The sequence below is a fragment of the Nipponia nippon genome, unplaced genomic scaffold (genome assembly GCF_047370975.1).
Source record: "Nipponia nippon isolate SJK-2023a ecotype South Korea unplaced genomic scaffold, ASM4737097v1 scaffold_9, whole genome shotgun sequence".
In the NCBI taxonomy this organism is placed as follows: domain Eukaryota; kingdom Metazoa; phylum Chordata; class Aves; order Pelecaniformes; family Threskiornithidae; genus Nipponia; species Nipponia nippon.
Window position 1 is genome coordinate 45,899,550 of NW_028262413.1, and position 13,988 is coordinate 45,913,537.

At 45.6% G+C, this 13,988-nt stretch overlaps 2 protein-coding genes across 2 annotated transcripts; both read right to left on the reverse strand.

Annotated features, from left to right (window-relative positions):
• Positions 1-6,738, reverse strand: SELENOS (selenoprotein S). Its single transcript, XM_087744435.1, has 6 exons — positions 6,503-6,738; positions 6,181-6,315; positions 4,487-4,593; positions 3,005-3,094; positions 2,822-2,900; positions 1-845 (listed from the first exon to the last, which is right to left on the reverse strand). The coding sequence occupies exons 1-6, from the start codon at positions 6,585-6,587 to the stop codon at positions 760-762; spliced, it is 582 nt and encodes a 193-aa protein (XP_087600561.1). The 5' UTR covers positions 6,588-6,738; the 3' UTR covers positions 1-759.
• Positions 6,739-6,880: 142 nt separating this feature from the next.
• On the reverse strand, positions 6,881-12,997 carry SNRPA1 (small nuclear ribonucleoprotein polypeptide A'). Its single transcript, XM_087744434.1, has 9 exons — positions 12,831-12,997; positions 12,071-12,218; positions 11,485-11,563; positions 11,058-11,104; positions 10,229-10,331; positions 9,604-9,683; positions 8,274-8,349; positions 7,753-7,846; positions 6,881-7,100 (listed from the first exon to the last, which is right to left on the reverse strand). Exons 1-9 carry the CDS (start codon positions 12,910-12,912, stop codon positions 7,042-7,044), a joined length of 768 nt encoding a protein of 255 aa, XP_087600560.1. The 5' UTR covers positions 12,913-12,997; the 3' UTR covers positions 6,881-7,041.
• Between the last annotated feature and the right edge of the window lie 991 nt (positions 12,998-13,988).

The following is a 13,988-nucleotide window of genomic DNA, read 5'->3' on the forward strand; positions in this document are numbered from 1 at the left end:
GATTGCAAATACTGGATTTATGATTTGTTTGCAATTATATTTAATATTAATAGTATTTTGTTTTTACAAAGCAGTTGAAATAAAAAAAAAAAAAAGGAATAGCAAGAACCCCCCATCTGCTGTCTAGCATCAGTAATCCTCACTGGTTTGTTTACCATTTATAAGGAAAACATCATTCAAGGTAGCTTGTCACAGAGACTCTTCTGCAATACCTGGCCTGCGGTGCAAATCCCTGGCGTTTGTCAGTTCCTCTGTTTTTTTCCAAAAGTCCCTCTTCCTATAATTCAAGGTATCTGACCATGACAATATTCCTCCCCTCTAAAGTACCTTCCAGCCAAACACAGTAAATCTGGTAACACATGTCCGAGGATGGTAAATATCCTCATTTTACAGGGGTAAACCAAGCGTAGATGATTAAATTTGCCTGAGGCCAGGCTTTTGAATAGCCAGCCACAGAACCCAGATCTCACAATCCCGGGTGATTCACCTTGGCTGGAGATCATGCTTCCTCTCTACGGAAGAGTGAAAATTATCTGATTACGCTCAAATTGTTTCTTTCTTCATCCTCTCTAAGAGGATCAGGTCTTTTTCTTGTGTAGCATCAGCTTCTGCGTTACTATTTGGAAATGGTGTAAGTCTGTTTTCAAGTTAACACCTGCACTAAGCCCAATCCCAAAGGAGTCACTGTGACACGCAATCTGTAGGCAGTTAGACAGTGGGTAAGATCAAGCCTGCTAGTGACACGAGACACTAGGGAGGTTAGCCTCATCCACCTGCTGACGGGCCTCTCCGGCCTGGTCTCCAGGAACAAGTTCCGCCTCCTTCTCCAGACAGAGGGTTATAGCCTAGAAGTACAGAGGAGAAATCCACCGTGTTAATATTCATCCTCAACAGGCCTTCACCAACACACAAGGAGCACAAAAAAATAAAACTCAATTATTTGCACCTTGTTTAACTTGCTACATAGGCAGCGTTTTAAGGAAAATGAAAGCAGAGAAAATATCCAGACTTCAGAGAGTTTATTTTTGTAGTGCTAACAGTAAAAGCCATTGCAAAACACTCGTGTTTTAATTTGATCAATTGGGATTAAATTAAATTGAAATTGATTACCGTTTAATTTCTCTAAGTCTGCACTAAAGCTTTAATGCTGCTCTGCATTACGATAGTAACTCTTGTTACAACAGTAATACTTACAGTAAACAGAGCGTATCTGTTCTCCAAGAGCCCTAATAGTTAGGGACTTAAACTAACAATCTTTTATTCCAGTCCTGTAAGGAATACTCCAAAGGTCAAAAAGTGGATCCACTCATTACTACTGTAAGATTTTTCAAAAAGAATTTGAAAAGTCAAGTATACGCAATAAGGCAAACAGATACTTTAGTTGAACCTCCTAATGCAGTAACGATAGGCAACTTCACTTTACGAGTATGTACTTGGAAAGACACAACTTGACAGATGGCCTCAATTTGTTCTGTATGAGGCAAAAAGAAGAGAAAACCAAAAACCTAGCAGCCTTGCTAACCGAGCAGGTTTCAAAGCAACCTGTTCCACTGAAACTTCAAGCATCACCTCCATCTTTGAAGTTTGTTTTTCCTCATACTAGCCAAGTTCGACTTTCTAGCTTAATTCAGCAGCTGAACAGTGCAGATGGTTCTTTCACTTCGTGCTGATCTACCTCATGAGAAGATCAGAGACCTCCAATTCTATCATCTGTTACTTAAGCAAAGATTTTGCTTAGGATGAAACTAGGACAGGTAGCAGCTGGAAGGGTGCCTCGGCCCAGCTGCCCTGATCCTGGTTCTTAGCACAGCTATTACCCATGCATTCCTCATCCCCCATAGTGGCGAATATTCTGTGCAAGAGCTATAAAGGATATTTGACAGTATCAGACATTAGCCTGCACTCATATTAAACAACATAAGATGAATCAATTGGTCAGTTCCTTCAGATGTTGTCAAAAGCTATTAGTAAAAATATTCAAAGCAGAACGTTCAGCACTGAACTATTACTGAGGTTTAATATGTTTAATCAAGAATCTTCAGGTTTCATACATTTAATCAAGTGACTGACTTAGTGCTGCACCCTAAGTGGGTTTCCCTTTTAGTCTGATACGACTGACGCTGTCTAGATGGTCCCCTCCACTATGGAAAATTGTAATTAAAATATTAAACCCAAATTAGCACTTGCAGGTATGGCACAGGCTGTTTGGCCATGAGGAGAGAAAGGAGACTAGCTGCATGGCCCACCTACAGCACTGATCCTAACGCGGGCTACGTAAGGCCATACGATGAGACCCTCTGGCGGTTTGCAAGAGTTGATAAGAGTTTATACATCTGCAGGATTTATATATTCAATAGGTCATTATTGTAATATCTGATAAATAAGGTCCCATTTTGCTTAATGAAGTCTTTCATCTTCCTGAATATACATAATACAAAGTAAAATATCCTCTTCCCGCATTTAGTTAGTGCTACAGGTGATTGAAAGACAGACCAGATGTTAAAATATTGGACTTTTACAATAATGGGGGAGGGATCCCAGAAATATTGTAAGAATCTATAATTTTGAGTGACAAAAGTCTCAGTAAACGTGGCAAAAGCATTTACAAGAAAACCGAAACACTGCTTTCCCAGGGAAAAGCACCACAGAAACGTCCTGCTAGGCTTTGCACAAAGTGCAAAGCAGACCGCACCGATTCGAGATAAAGAGCTCATTTGTGAGGCACTTTTTGTTTCCTCCTTGAAGAACAGAAAAAATATGTACAATGACTATGAACACAGCTGGATAAATGCTCAGAATATCTTAAGGATTGCATACTTACCACCTCCTCGCAAGGGCTTTTTGTTTGGTTTAGATTTCGGGACTGCTGATGAGGTGGAGGCACCAGATTCTACTTCTTGCTGTTCACAAAAGCAAACGTGACTCAGAAATTAACCAACGTGAATTTCAGCTAAATCTAATCACATAAACATAATTGTGACCTGATGAACAACACAGTTGTTACCTGATTCAGTTTCAGGTTTCCTTTATAGCTTTTTCCTTCTTGCATACTTTCCCACATAGCTATCTTCTGCCTTCGCTTCTCTTCTTCAAGCTAAGGAACAGATCCAGGATATGCAAGACTAAGATTTCAGAACTAGTAGAATCGCCAGTGCTACAGAAACAGCTACAACAGACTCATCAAAAAAACAAGAGATCTATCTTTATCTGACACAGTATCTCCGAGCTTATGGAAGCATTTATTTTTTTAAACACCCACATCTTCCCAACCACAGAAAAACCACCGTTCCTCCATATATACAGGTTGTATCTGCAGCTTCTTTTGACCACTTGATGCTTTAAAACATTTTGAAAGTAAAACAGAACCAAGTGGCAAGCTTAAATCCTGAGTTTATAAAAAGTACTGAGTAACAAATATTGCATATGATAGTAATTTAATGCACAATGTAGGGTTCTACAGAAGAAAGTGTGTTTTTCAAATGAACAAGACAGCCAGCTACATATTTACATCCCAATATACATTATCAACAATTCTCCCAGCTCTCTTCTAAAGCAATTTATCCACAAAACCAAATAAATTAATAGTTAAGACAGACCGCTGCCTTCTCAACAAATAGAAAGGGAAGGAGGTCACTACTCCGTCCAGTCAAAGAAAGCAAAGCTCCCCAGGTCCAAGCTCACTAGACCCAGATTTTCTACGTAGTGGCTATTTTCTTCCACAACATGACATTTCATTCATTTTTAATTGCCAATATTTCTTAAAGCATCAGCTATAAACTGAGGGCTGAATGTAGCTGACTGCAAAAGTAAAAACAGAAGAGGAGCTGGGATTAACGAGCAATATTATTGTTATGCTGATCACATCCACTTTTCTACACTGGCCCACATAGCAACATGCTATTTCTCTTTAGCTCGAGCTGGAGTTCAAACCATTAAATCACAGCAATGCTAAGCTACATTTCTAAGAACTAGTATTTGCCATTAAGAACAGAAAATACATGTATGCGGTAGTACAGTTAGTCTAAACGCCAGTAAATCCCCTCCAGCCACCCACTGCACATATAATTAAGTTTCTGTAGGTACAGATTTACCTGTAAAAAAAAAAAAGATCAGGCCCACAGTGTCCCACGCACACAATTACTTGCGGAGAAGCAAGTGCCACAGAGATTAATTACTTCAGGAAGGGGCAGAATACTACACGTATCAATCATTCTAATCAACAAAGAGCATCAAGATGCCACGTCAGCACAGAATATGAGTATGTGCTTGCATCACTGGAGGTCCATCGCGATACCTACTGCCCGTTAGTTACTGCTCCGTGGATCAAACCGTATCAAAAGTGGGCCAGATAAAGGAGAGGGAAAAATCCCACCACTCACATTCCAGCAGAGAGAGCGACTCTCCTGTTCTGGTACCTAGCATGGAATAAACCTTTCTACAACAGCAGCAAAGTACTCGACGACAAATTGATGAGTTAAAGAGTTACCTGTCTTTGTTTTTCTTTGTATCTTTCTGCTTGTGCATTCAACTCCTCTTGCATCCTGAGCCGAGCTGCTGCCAAAGCTTCCTGCCTTCTTACCACCACGTCAGGTTCTAGGAAATCGGGAAAGAGTTTGCAAAGCTATTCAAAATAAATTCTAAATGGTCTCCTGAAAGAATTGTAATAAGGAAAGGCTCACATCTCTCCCTGCAGCTGCTTTGCAGAATATCACAGCTCAAGTTCAGTTTCCAGCTAATCTTTTACAGTAATTTATATGCTGATTTAAATTTTAAAACATTTTAATATTTTTAGAGCAATTTCTTTAATGAGATTTTAATGAATACGGACACCAATGTAATGAACCCATAAAAAACTAAAATTTTCACACTTCTAGGATACTTGCTTCTATTTCTGAAGGATTTGTTTGATAGAAATAATTTCAGAAATATCACCCATGCTTCGCAGGGATTCTGTTTTTACCCAGAGAATTTCTTTTACGCAGAAGCATGAGACAACCGGCCCACACTCACTCCCACTCCTCTGGCAATTGGTCCTGCTTGTTTCATTATGGCAGTGAAGCAGTGACAGATTTAACATGCTCCATCAGCAGAGAAATTACTTACAAATATCACACATATCTCAAGAGAAAACTTTTAGTCTCAGAAAATCTACATTGAGTAACCACCTCTCTTCATGGTTGGCCTTTAGAAGAAGTCAAAATAAAAATTATATCCAAAGGCAAACATTGCTCTCTTTTTTTCTCAGTAGCTGAAGTATCTCTATGTTTGTTTGTCTCCTTATACGTCTGCTACCATCCAACGATGAACAGGCAAAAGAAATTTCAGTAGCTTCAGTAATTTCATTTTATAGGCAGTTTTGGCAATTAAATCAAGGTTTAATTAGCATTACAAAAGAACACCAGTGGGATACGGGCACATGAGTAATATTTTCTGGGGCCCATGTACTGCCATGTCAAGATGCCAAAGGAATCGGCGCCAAGCACTTATTGTTTTGGCAGATACCTAAGCACAGCCTGTGCTTTATGGCAGCGAGTCTGCAAATGAGGCAGGATCACGACTGTGTAAGATTTACAACCTATGCCACACCTGAAGATAACACAGACGAGAGGCAGTTACACCCCAAATGCATACAATCCTGCCGGAGCAGGAACTATGAAGGAATAACCGGAAGGAGAGAGACGATGAATATTAATAAAAACTTAATATTAAACAAAAGGGGTTTTCCCCCCCGTATTTAGATTTGGATGTTTTGTTTTTCTTCCGTAAATCCAGAAGTTATTTGATAACTGTCCACAATTCATTTGAACCAGGTGGTTCTCCCAGCTCCCGCACTATCAAAGACCGGCCATCCCCTTGTCCTGCAATGCCTCACTCCTCCTCTCCCAACCACATTGCTTTGGGACACAGTCCTTCCTTGACACAACCTTTTAAAAACACTTCTCTTGCTCCGACCTTTCCCCAGTGATCTCTTCAGGAACACGATCTGGACGCTTTCGTGGGCCTGAACAGTTATCCTGAGCAGGGCTCACCGTTCAAATCCCCCAGAACTGAATCTCTTTTTGGCTGTTATTAAATAAAGACTCTGTGTGTGTGGATCTGAGCAGCTGTCAGGCATCCCACCACGACTGCGGAGCGCTGGCAGGAACCCTGTACAGCTTTAAAAAGCGAAGATTTACTCACCCACTGCCGCGTCAGCTGCTCCGGGCCGGCTGCTGGGCCTGGCCGCCAGGCTCTGGGACACCTTCTGGACGAGGAGATAGATGGCGACGGCGGCCAGGAGGATGTACCAGCCATAGCTGGACAGCAGGGAGCCCACTAGGACGGGGACAAGCCGGAGGTGAGAGCAGGCTGCGGGGGAAGGAGCCCACCCAGCCAGGAGGCGCCCGGGCGGGACCCGGCTCCTCTCCTCACGAGTCCGCCGCGCTCCCCTCAGCCCCGCCGCCACAGGCCCCGCCGCCACCCCCGCCTCCCCTCAGCCCGGGACGCCCCCCCGGCCCCTCACCCGTGTGCTGGAGGAACTCGAGGCCGCCCCGGCCCAGCGCCGCCTGCCCGGGCCCCGCGGCGGGCCCGCCGCCCCCCGGCTCCATCGCCGCCGCCACCGCCTCACGTCCGGCAGCCGGCGGCGCCAATCGCCGCCCTCCCCCACCAGAGAACCAACCAGCGAGCAACGCCTCGCCGCGCAGGCCAATGGGAAGGCGGCAGCGGGCAATGGAGGTGACATCACCGCTACGCCGGCCAATGAGAGAAGTGCTGACGGGCGCCCCGGAGCCCACCGGGATGCGCGGAAAGGGTCCCTCCCTCTCCCGCCGCCATGGCCGCCCCGTCCGCAGCCCCGCTCCGCTGCCGCCCGGCCGGGGCAGGGGACGCCGCACCGCGGGGAGAAAAAGGAAACGTTCGTTTATTGAACGCCGAACCGCGCAAGGGAGGGGTACGGGGGGGCGGCTGCCCGCGGCGGGGCCGGCCTGAGCCCCCTGCGGGGGGAGCGGCCCCGGGGCAGGAAAGGGCTGGCGGGGCGCGGCCAGGGCCCGGGCACAGCCGGGCTCAGGATCCGTTGGGAACCGTGTCTTCCTCCATTTCCTCTTCGGCGTCCTCCGACGGGCCTGAAAGGACACGTCAGAGTTTCAGGGCAGTTACCGCAAGCGTTAGTTCTCTCCCCCCACCCAGGGGCAATGTTAATTTTCACCCCTCTGAAGAGGAGCAGTAGCAACGCGAATTAAAAAAAACACTACAGGAAAAAAAAAAATCCACGTAGCTCTAATACACAGAGAAGAGGCAATATTGCCGGTCTGCAGTTTAGATTTGTCCATGCAGAGACCTCTCAGAGATCACCGAGACCTTCCCGTACCCCCACCTGAGGCACTAATGCTCAGAACAGAGTCCAGACATACTTTGTAATTAATGTCTTTTTTTTTTTTTTTGTAATTAACTGGGACGAACTGTTTGGAGTTAGCCAATACAGCAAAGCGCTTAGGGCTGACGTTTGGCAACTCATTCTCGAGGGAGGCCAGGTCTAACAGCCCTGAACTGCGCTCCAGAGGCCAGGCGGTTAATACGCCGATTGCACGGTCTTACGGATGCAATCCTCAATTATTCAGACTATAAAATTACGCTCATTTTAAACAGTTTTTTCAACTCGCTAACTGTTTGGCCCTTCCAGCGTAACTCCCTACTGAGATCATGTAAAGCATCTGGAAGCTATAAAGAGAGGTAGGTTCTGTTTGGGAAACACAAGTAACAGAAGTAGAAAGTGACCTGATTTTCGTTCTCTGCCAGGAATCTGACCAGCCTGTAGTAAGCCTTTCAGTCGCTCCACTTCAGCCAAAGTTGTGGCGTTTGCTATAGCAGTCTAAAAAACAGACAAATCTTGAATTGAATCGATGAATCTTCACATACAGTATTTCAGTCTGTTTAGAACAAACGTAAACCCACGATTTTTTTCCAGTTAAATGAAGCTAAGCTTTTATAGAAAGCTCTACAAAATTCTAGGACATTCTAGAAATGACACAGCACAATCTTACATCACCTCTTATCAAACAAGCTACTCTATCCTGGGAGAGCTCTAAGCTCAGACCAAAGTTTAATAACAGTTCTCAAAACCCAGGTGTGTCATAACACAAAAAAACACTACAGAAAAAGTACCTAAAACAGAAGTTAAGACACACTGTTCTGTTCATCTGAACAGAGTCCGGGGTTGCCAGGAGGAAGGAAACTTTTGTTCAGTTTGGATCCGTGCTAGTTTTTCTCCTCTGCTTCTGCTGTCCTGCCACACTTACCTTAATTGCCTCAACATCCCCTGGGGAGGGCCCAGCTTTCTTCTTGTCAGTTGGCAGACCAGCACCTGGATTGAAGCTTCAAAGGAAAAAAATAAAGACCCATTACACCCTTTGAAGAGTACCTGCTTCTCTAGCTTCCAAACTAGGTTTGGAAGCATTTCATTCAATCAAGTGTAGTATCTTATCTTTGTTAACAAACTGATACAGTGAAGAATTGCCTCCTTCAGAAACACCAGCAACTTGTCCTCGCTGTCCCATCTCCCCCCCACCTTTTCATCTTCCTCATAAACAGAGGCGACCGTAACTTTATAAATTAAGCAGTTGACAAAAGCTGTTCGATTTGGATGTTGTTGAACACTCAGGTGGTCTGTCGCCGTTACAAAAGCAGGGTGGATAAATACAGAGTAACTGAAACTCGGTTTCCTCTTCTCCTATGTCTAATATATTACAACAGCCTATATGAAAGCCTATACTAGACTGGATGTAATCTTAAGGCTCAAAAGAAAAAGGGTTATCTGCTGCTGCTTTAAGAAAAAAAAAATCTGTAGTCTGTGAAAATGGATGTTACTGAGCAAGCAGCTGGAAAGAATTTCCTGAAGTGCTGACCCAGCATCAGTGCTGCAACCTCTTTTGCAGCTATAGAAAGATTTTCTTCATATCTGTTTAGCGAGCTGCTTAGTTCAATCACCTACTTGTTCTAAAACTATCACGGACCTGAACCCTTTGCTACTCATAAACTAGAGCTAGAGTCCATCTATTATCGTTTTAAATACTAAGTATGTTCAAGATGTTTTTTTATTTAACTATGAATTTGGAAATGCTGTTCCTATACATGATCCGAATTCTGAATTCCAAACAGGTTCAGAAAAGATTAAACAAAACATATGACGTACCACTTTAGAATATATGCTTATTTAGTTTAATTCTTAAGATTTTCATTTTCATTTATCCTCCTAGCTACAGCAGATTTTACAGTTTATATTCCCTGGCAGAACAAAAAATTTTAATTACCAGTTATCTAGCAAAAAACCCACCAAACAAAATAAACAATGGCCACCTCTCTGCAGTTAAAAAGAAAAAATAAAATGAAAGTTTCCTGCTTGTTGGCTTAAATCAATCCACCCTGACCAAATCTCTCTTTCAAAAATATTCCTGAGATGTATTCACCACCATCCAAAAATCGGGATGCTTGGACAAGGCACTGTGGCTACCAAAGCTTTTAAGGCATCCTGCCAGCAGCTGGTATTTCAGTTCACTGCCTAATACCTCACACAAAGAAAGTGGTGTTTCTGAAGGAGAATGCCAGTGTAAATTTGTTTTTTTATCTTACGTTTTTGTTCTCCTGGCAATATCCTTTGCAAGCTGTGCACCCCGTTTGCCCTTGAACATTTTCTCTGCCTCCTGTCGCTCCTACAGCGATACCACACACACAAAGTTAATTTAAGAACATTGCATTTTGCAAAGCTTCTGTCTTTGTAAAGAAAGACGCTTTGGCTCATCTTCATCAGTGAACAGTGGTACGGGGAGACCAGACGTAAGAACAAGCACATAAACATTGCCCAAATGCTCAGACTCAAGACGTATCAACCCAGTGCTCTTAAAAAGTAAGAGCTCTTTCCCACACTGCATCTTCACTGAAAGCAGAGGGCTCTGTTGCGATTGCTCATTTCTTTCTCTAGAGGTCTGTCTTTCTACCAACACCAGAGGGCCAGAAAAGAATCAGACTAAACAAAGGTAGTAAAACTTAATTAAATATAACTACACAGACTATATCGTTAACAGAATGAAACCATGAAGGAAAACAAAGAGCCTGTTTTAGAGCCACTTATGACATATAGTTTCAATAAAATTTACAACTATGGCAAAAAGCTCACCGTTACAGCTGAATTTTCAAGAATGTAACAAGAAAAAAAAGGGTATTCATCTTGTGCTGAATCAGCAGAAAGCAGACTTACTTTGAGTTTCACTTTTTGAAAATCCAGCACTCTGACCTGGGGAACTTTGTGGATTACATACAATCTGTAATGCTTCTTATTTGTTACAGGATTCCTTAAAATGCTACAAAGTAAATAAAGGTTACAAAGAGGTTCTTAATATAAAATATTTTAAAATATACCGATATTGAAATACATTAATATACTTAAAATGCATTCATGTGCCTTCTGCTATAACAGACAACAAATAACACCACTAAATAAGCCTAGTGACAGCGTTCTCTGATATTACAAAAATATAGTAAAAACTTGCACTTTAAAGTATTTTATCAATGAAACCGATTTTATTGAAGAAGAACATAAATTTTACACCAAAATATTAAAACCCCCAAACAAATAACTAAACCATCACATTTCCTACTCTGGACACTGATCAACCAAAAAAATCACGGGACAAATTGCTTTTCTTTATTTGTCCTTTGCACTAAATGTAACGTTACTGAAAAGTCACTGTTTACATGTATTTTAAAGCATTTTGTAACAACAGTTTAAACCTTTAGTTTTTAGTTTCTTAAAGATTAAGGTTACTTCAGTCCTCGCATATTGATTATTGTAGAGATGTTACATCTCATTGGTCCAACAGTCTGTCAGTAAAATAAAGCCTCACCCATTAAATACCAGGTATTTCTGAAGCATAATGGAAAAGTTGTTTATCGATTCCATTTTTAAGCATAAAGAATCTGTCACAGCTCATAAAAAGGAGACGATTCCAGATCAAAGCAAAGAGCCAGGCCAGCAGCAGAGTTCGAACAGCAGAGAAAGAGTAGCTTTTCTTTTTAAGATTACATACCTCAGGTAAGTCAACGATTTAATAGTTGATAACGGATCCAGTTCACCCTACGTAATGGGAACACAGTAAGAAATCCTAAGTCCATTTAGTGAGAATCAAACATTTGAAAACAAAGTTCCTGAACTCGTATCTATTTTAGAGACCAATTAGAATTACTACAATTAGTTTAACAGGAAAATCACTAAGACTTTGTGACTGCTGTTCCACTGCATGCTGCAAATTATGTTCATTAAAATATGTATGCCATTAACTACTACCGAAACCATCTGATGTTACTCTAAAGAAAAAGAAAAAAAGGCTAGTTAGAAAAACGACTAGTACCAACTATTACCAAAAGCATCTGACACTACTTAGGAAAAACGTTCATTAGAAAGATGACAAACACAAATTTAAGCTTGTTTAGATTTATCCTGCATCGATAGCTTACCAATTCAGCAATGTTGTTGTTGGTAAGAATGAGCTCCGTCAGGCTGGGCAGAGCCTGTTCAAGGTTTTCACCAATCCGACTAAAGAACAACAAAAACCAAAGGTTTAACTCAGTAATTAGCAATGCTGAAAAGACATGCAGAAATACGATACCATAGCGGATACCCCCATAAAACAACCCAGTCTGACGCTGGCGGAAGTTTGAGTTAGCATCCCCTACAATACTTTTTCTAATAAAGCTGGCAATAAATACCAGCCGTCGCTGTAATTAGAGGCAATATGAGATTTATATTCATTCACTTGCAGGTATCCCCATTTTCTTGTCTTCATGGGATGATAAGTGAAATCCAAAGTTCTGGCCAAATTCCAAATTCTGCATCTCATTGTCCAGTCTGAAAAACGAAGACTGACTTTTGCACTGAATGAAGCAGGCAACTTGAAGAGGGCCTATGCAGTACTCAGTGCCCATTTTTTTTTCCATAAAACACTTCTACACCTCCCAGCACTGAACGACACATGCACTCGTCTCTCCCAAGAGCATTTTCCTCTGCCCCAGGGCCCCATCTGGCCAAAATACAACCGCTTACCAAATCCTATTGTTATTCATCAGAAGAGTTTTCAGCCTTCTCAACAGGGGGAATCCATCCAGTTTACGGATCTCATTGTCAGAGAAATCAATTGCATCAAACTGGTCCAGAGTGGCACCCAAGTTCTCAATAACAGGGATTTTATAGCCTGGGGAGAGAGTGCAAGGCAGGGATTAGATGGTGCCCACAGGAGAACAGAACAAAGCAGGAGACAGAGTGCATACAGGGCATATCTGGACGGAGCGAGGATGCAGATAGTCTCAGTCAAAACACCTCCAGAACAACTCTCCCCAACATCACCGTAGACCAAACTCTCCCCCCCTCAAAGCCAGCAGCCCCCGCAGCCTTTTCACAGCACTCCTCTTCCTCCCCCTCAGCAAACACCCCAGCTCCCTCCCTCAGCCCAAGCCCACCTTTCTGGCACGTCCCTGCTGTGTCCCACCTCCACCACTGCAGGATCCTCCCACATTTCCCCGAAATTCCCTTTCCATCCCACCCCCTCACCCCCCTCCAGGTTCCCCTATCACTGGAGCCTCTTTAACCTCCCCCCCATCCCCCCCCAAGCGCCCCGGCCATTGCAGGCCCCTCCAGCAACCTCCCCCCCGGGTCCCCCCGTCCTGCCGCAGCCCCTCCTCCCGCTGCAGGCCCCAGGCCCCACTACAGGCCCCAGCCCGCCGCAGGCCGCTTCCCGCCGCAGGCCGCACCGCCCCCCCGCCCCCGGCACGGTCCCCCCCCTCAGAGCCCCGCCGAGCCCGCCCACCGCGCAGGTCGAGCTCGCGGTCGCGGACGGCGTTGGTGTACTGCGCCGCCTGCTCGATCAGCTCCGCCGTCAGCTTCACCATCCCGCCGGGCCGCGCCGCGCCGCGCCGCTCCTCACCGCCACCAGGCCGCGCCGCGCCGCGCCAGGCCAGGCCAGGCCAACCCGCCGAGCGCCGAGCCGCGCCAGGCCGCCCAGCCGAGCGCCGAGGCAGCGAGCGAGGGGCAGGCACCGCCCCGCGGCCCGCCCTCTCCTCAGCACCTCCTCCCCGAGCTGCCGGGGCGGCCGGGCGCCGACCCCGGGCGTCCTGCAGCCCTTCTCCTCCGGCCTCCGTCCCCTCCTCACTCTCGCCCCCATAAAGGTCTTTTCACGGTGATTTTCCGTGCAGTTGGACCCTGCGGGGAGGGCCAAGGCCCCGCGCCCCGGGCAGCCGCTCTCCCCCAGCGGTGGCACCGCGGCGGCCCGTCAGCAGAGGGCCCCGGTGTCCCGCCAACGCCTCCTCCCCTCGCAAAAGCGTCCCCAGGCCTCCCGGGCCCCCTCCCCGGCACCCCGGTCCCCCGGCACCCCGGAGCGGAGCGGTCCGGCCGCAGCCGTGCGGGTGAGGGGGGCAGCCGTGCCTCCGCGGAGCAAAGCCGCTCCTGGCGGCGGCGAGGTCCCTGCTCCGCGCTGCCCTTGGCCACCCCGGGCTCCCTGCAGCTCACGGCCGGGCAGGGCAGCACGCAGGGCCGGCAGCCAGCCCAGCGCCCGAGCCCATCGACCAGCGCTTGGCTTTGCTATCAGCGGTACCCTAAAGCAGCACGAAGATGTCACCAGAGGTTCCCTCTCCGCTTCTGGTGCTTCCAAGCGCAGACTAAATCTGCAGAAACGGAGGCAGAGCAGGCTGGGAGCCTGCTTCGCGCAGATGTCTAGCAGCAAGCAAGCTGCTTTCCTTTTGGACAGAGTTGGCTCCTGTGCGCTTAGCCGCTGGGACTGTGCTTGTTCAAACACATGCTGCTCCCTTCCTGCTACGCAGCCAGGTCAGCCTCCCGCAACAACTGCAGCGCTTGGTGCTTTCTCTCCTCCATCCAAGGAGCAGCTCAGCCTTTCCTCCTGGACACAGAGTTGCCCATAAGCACCTTCCCCCTGCAGCACTTGAGACAGTTGCTCTGGCACTTAAATGCG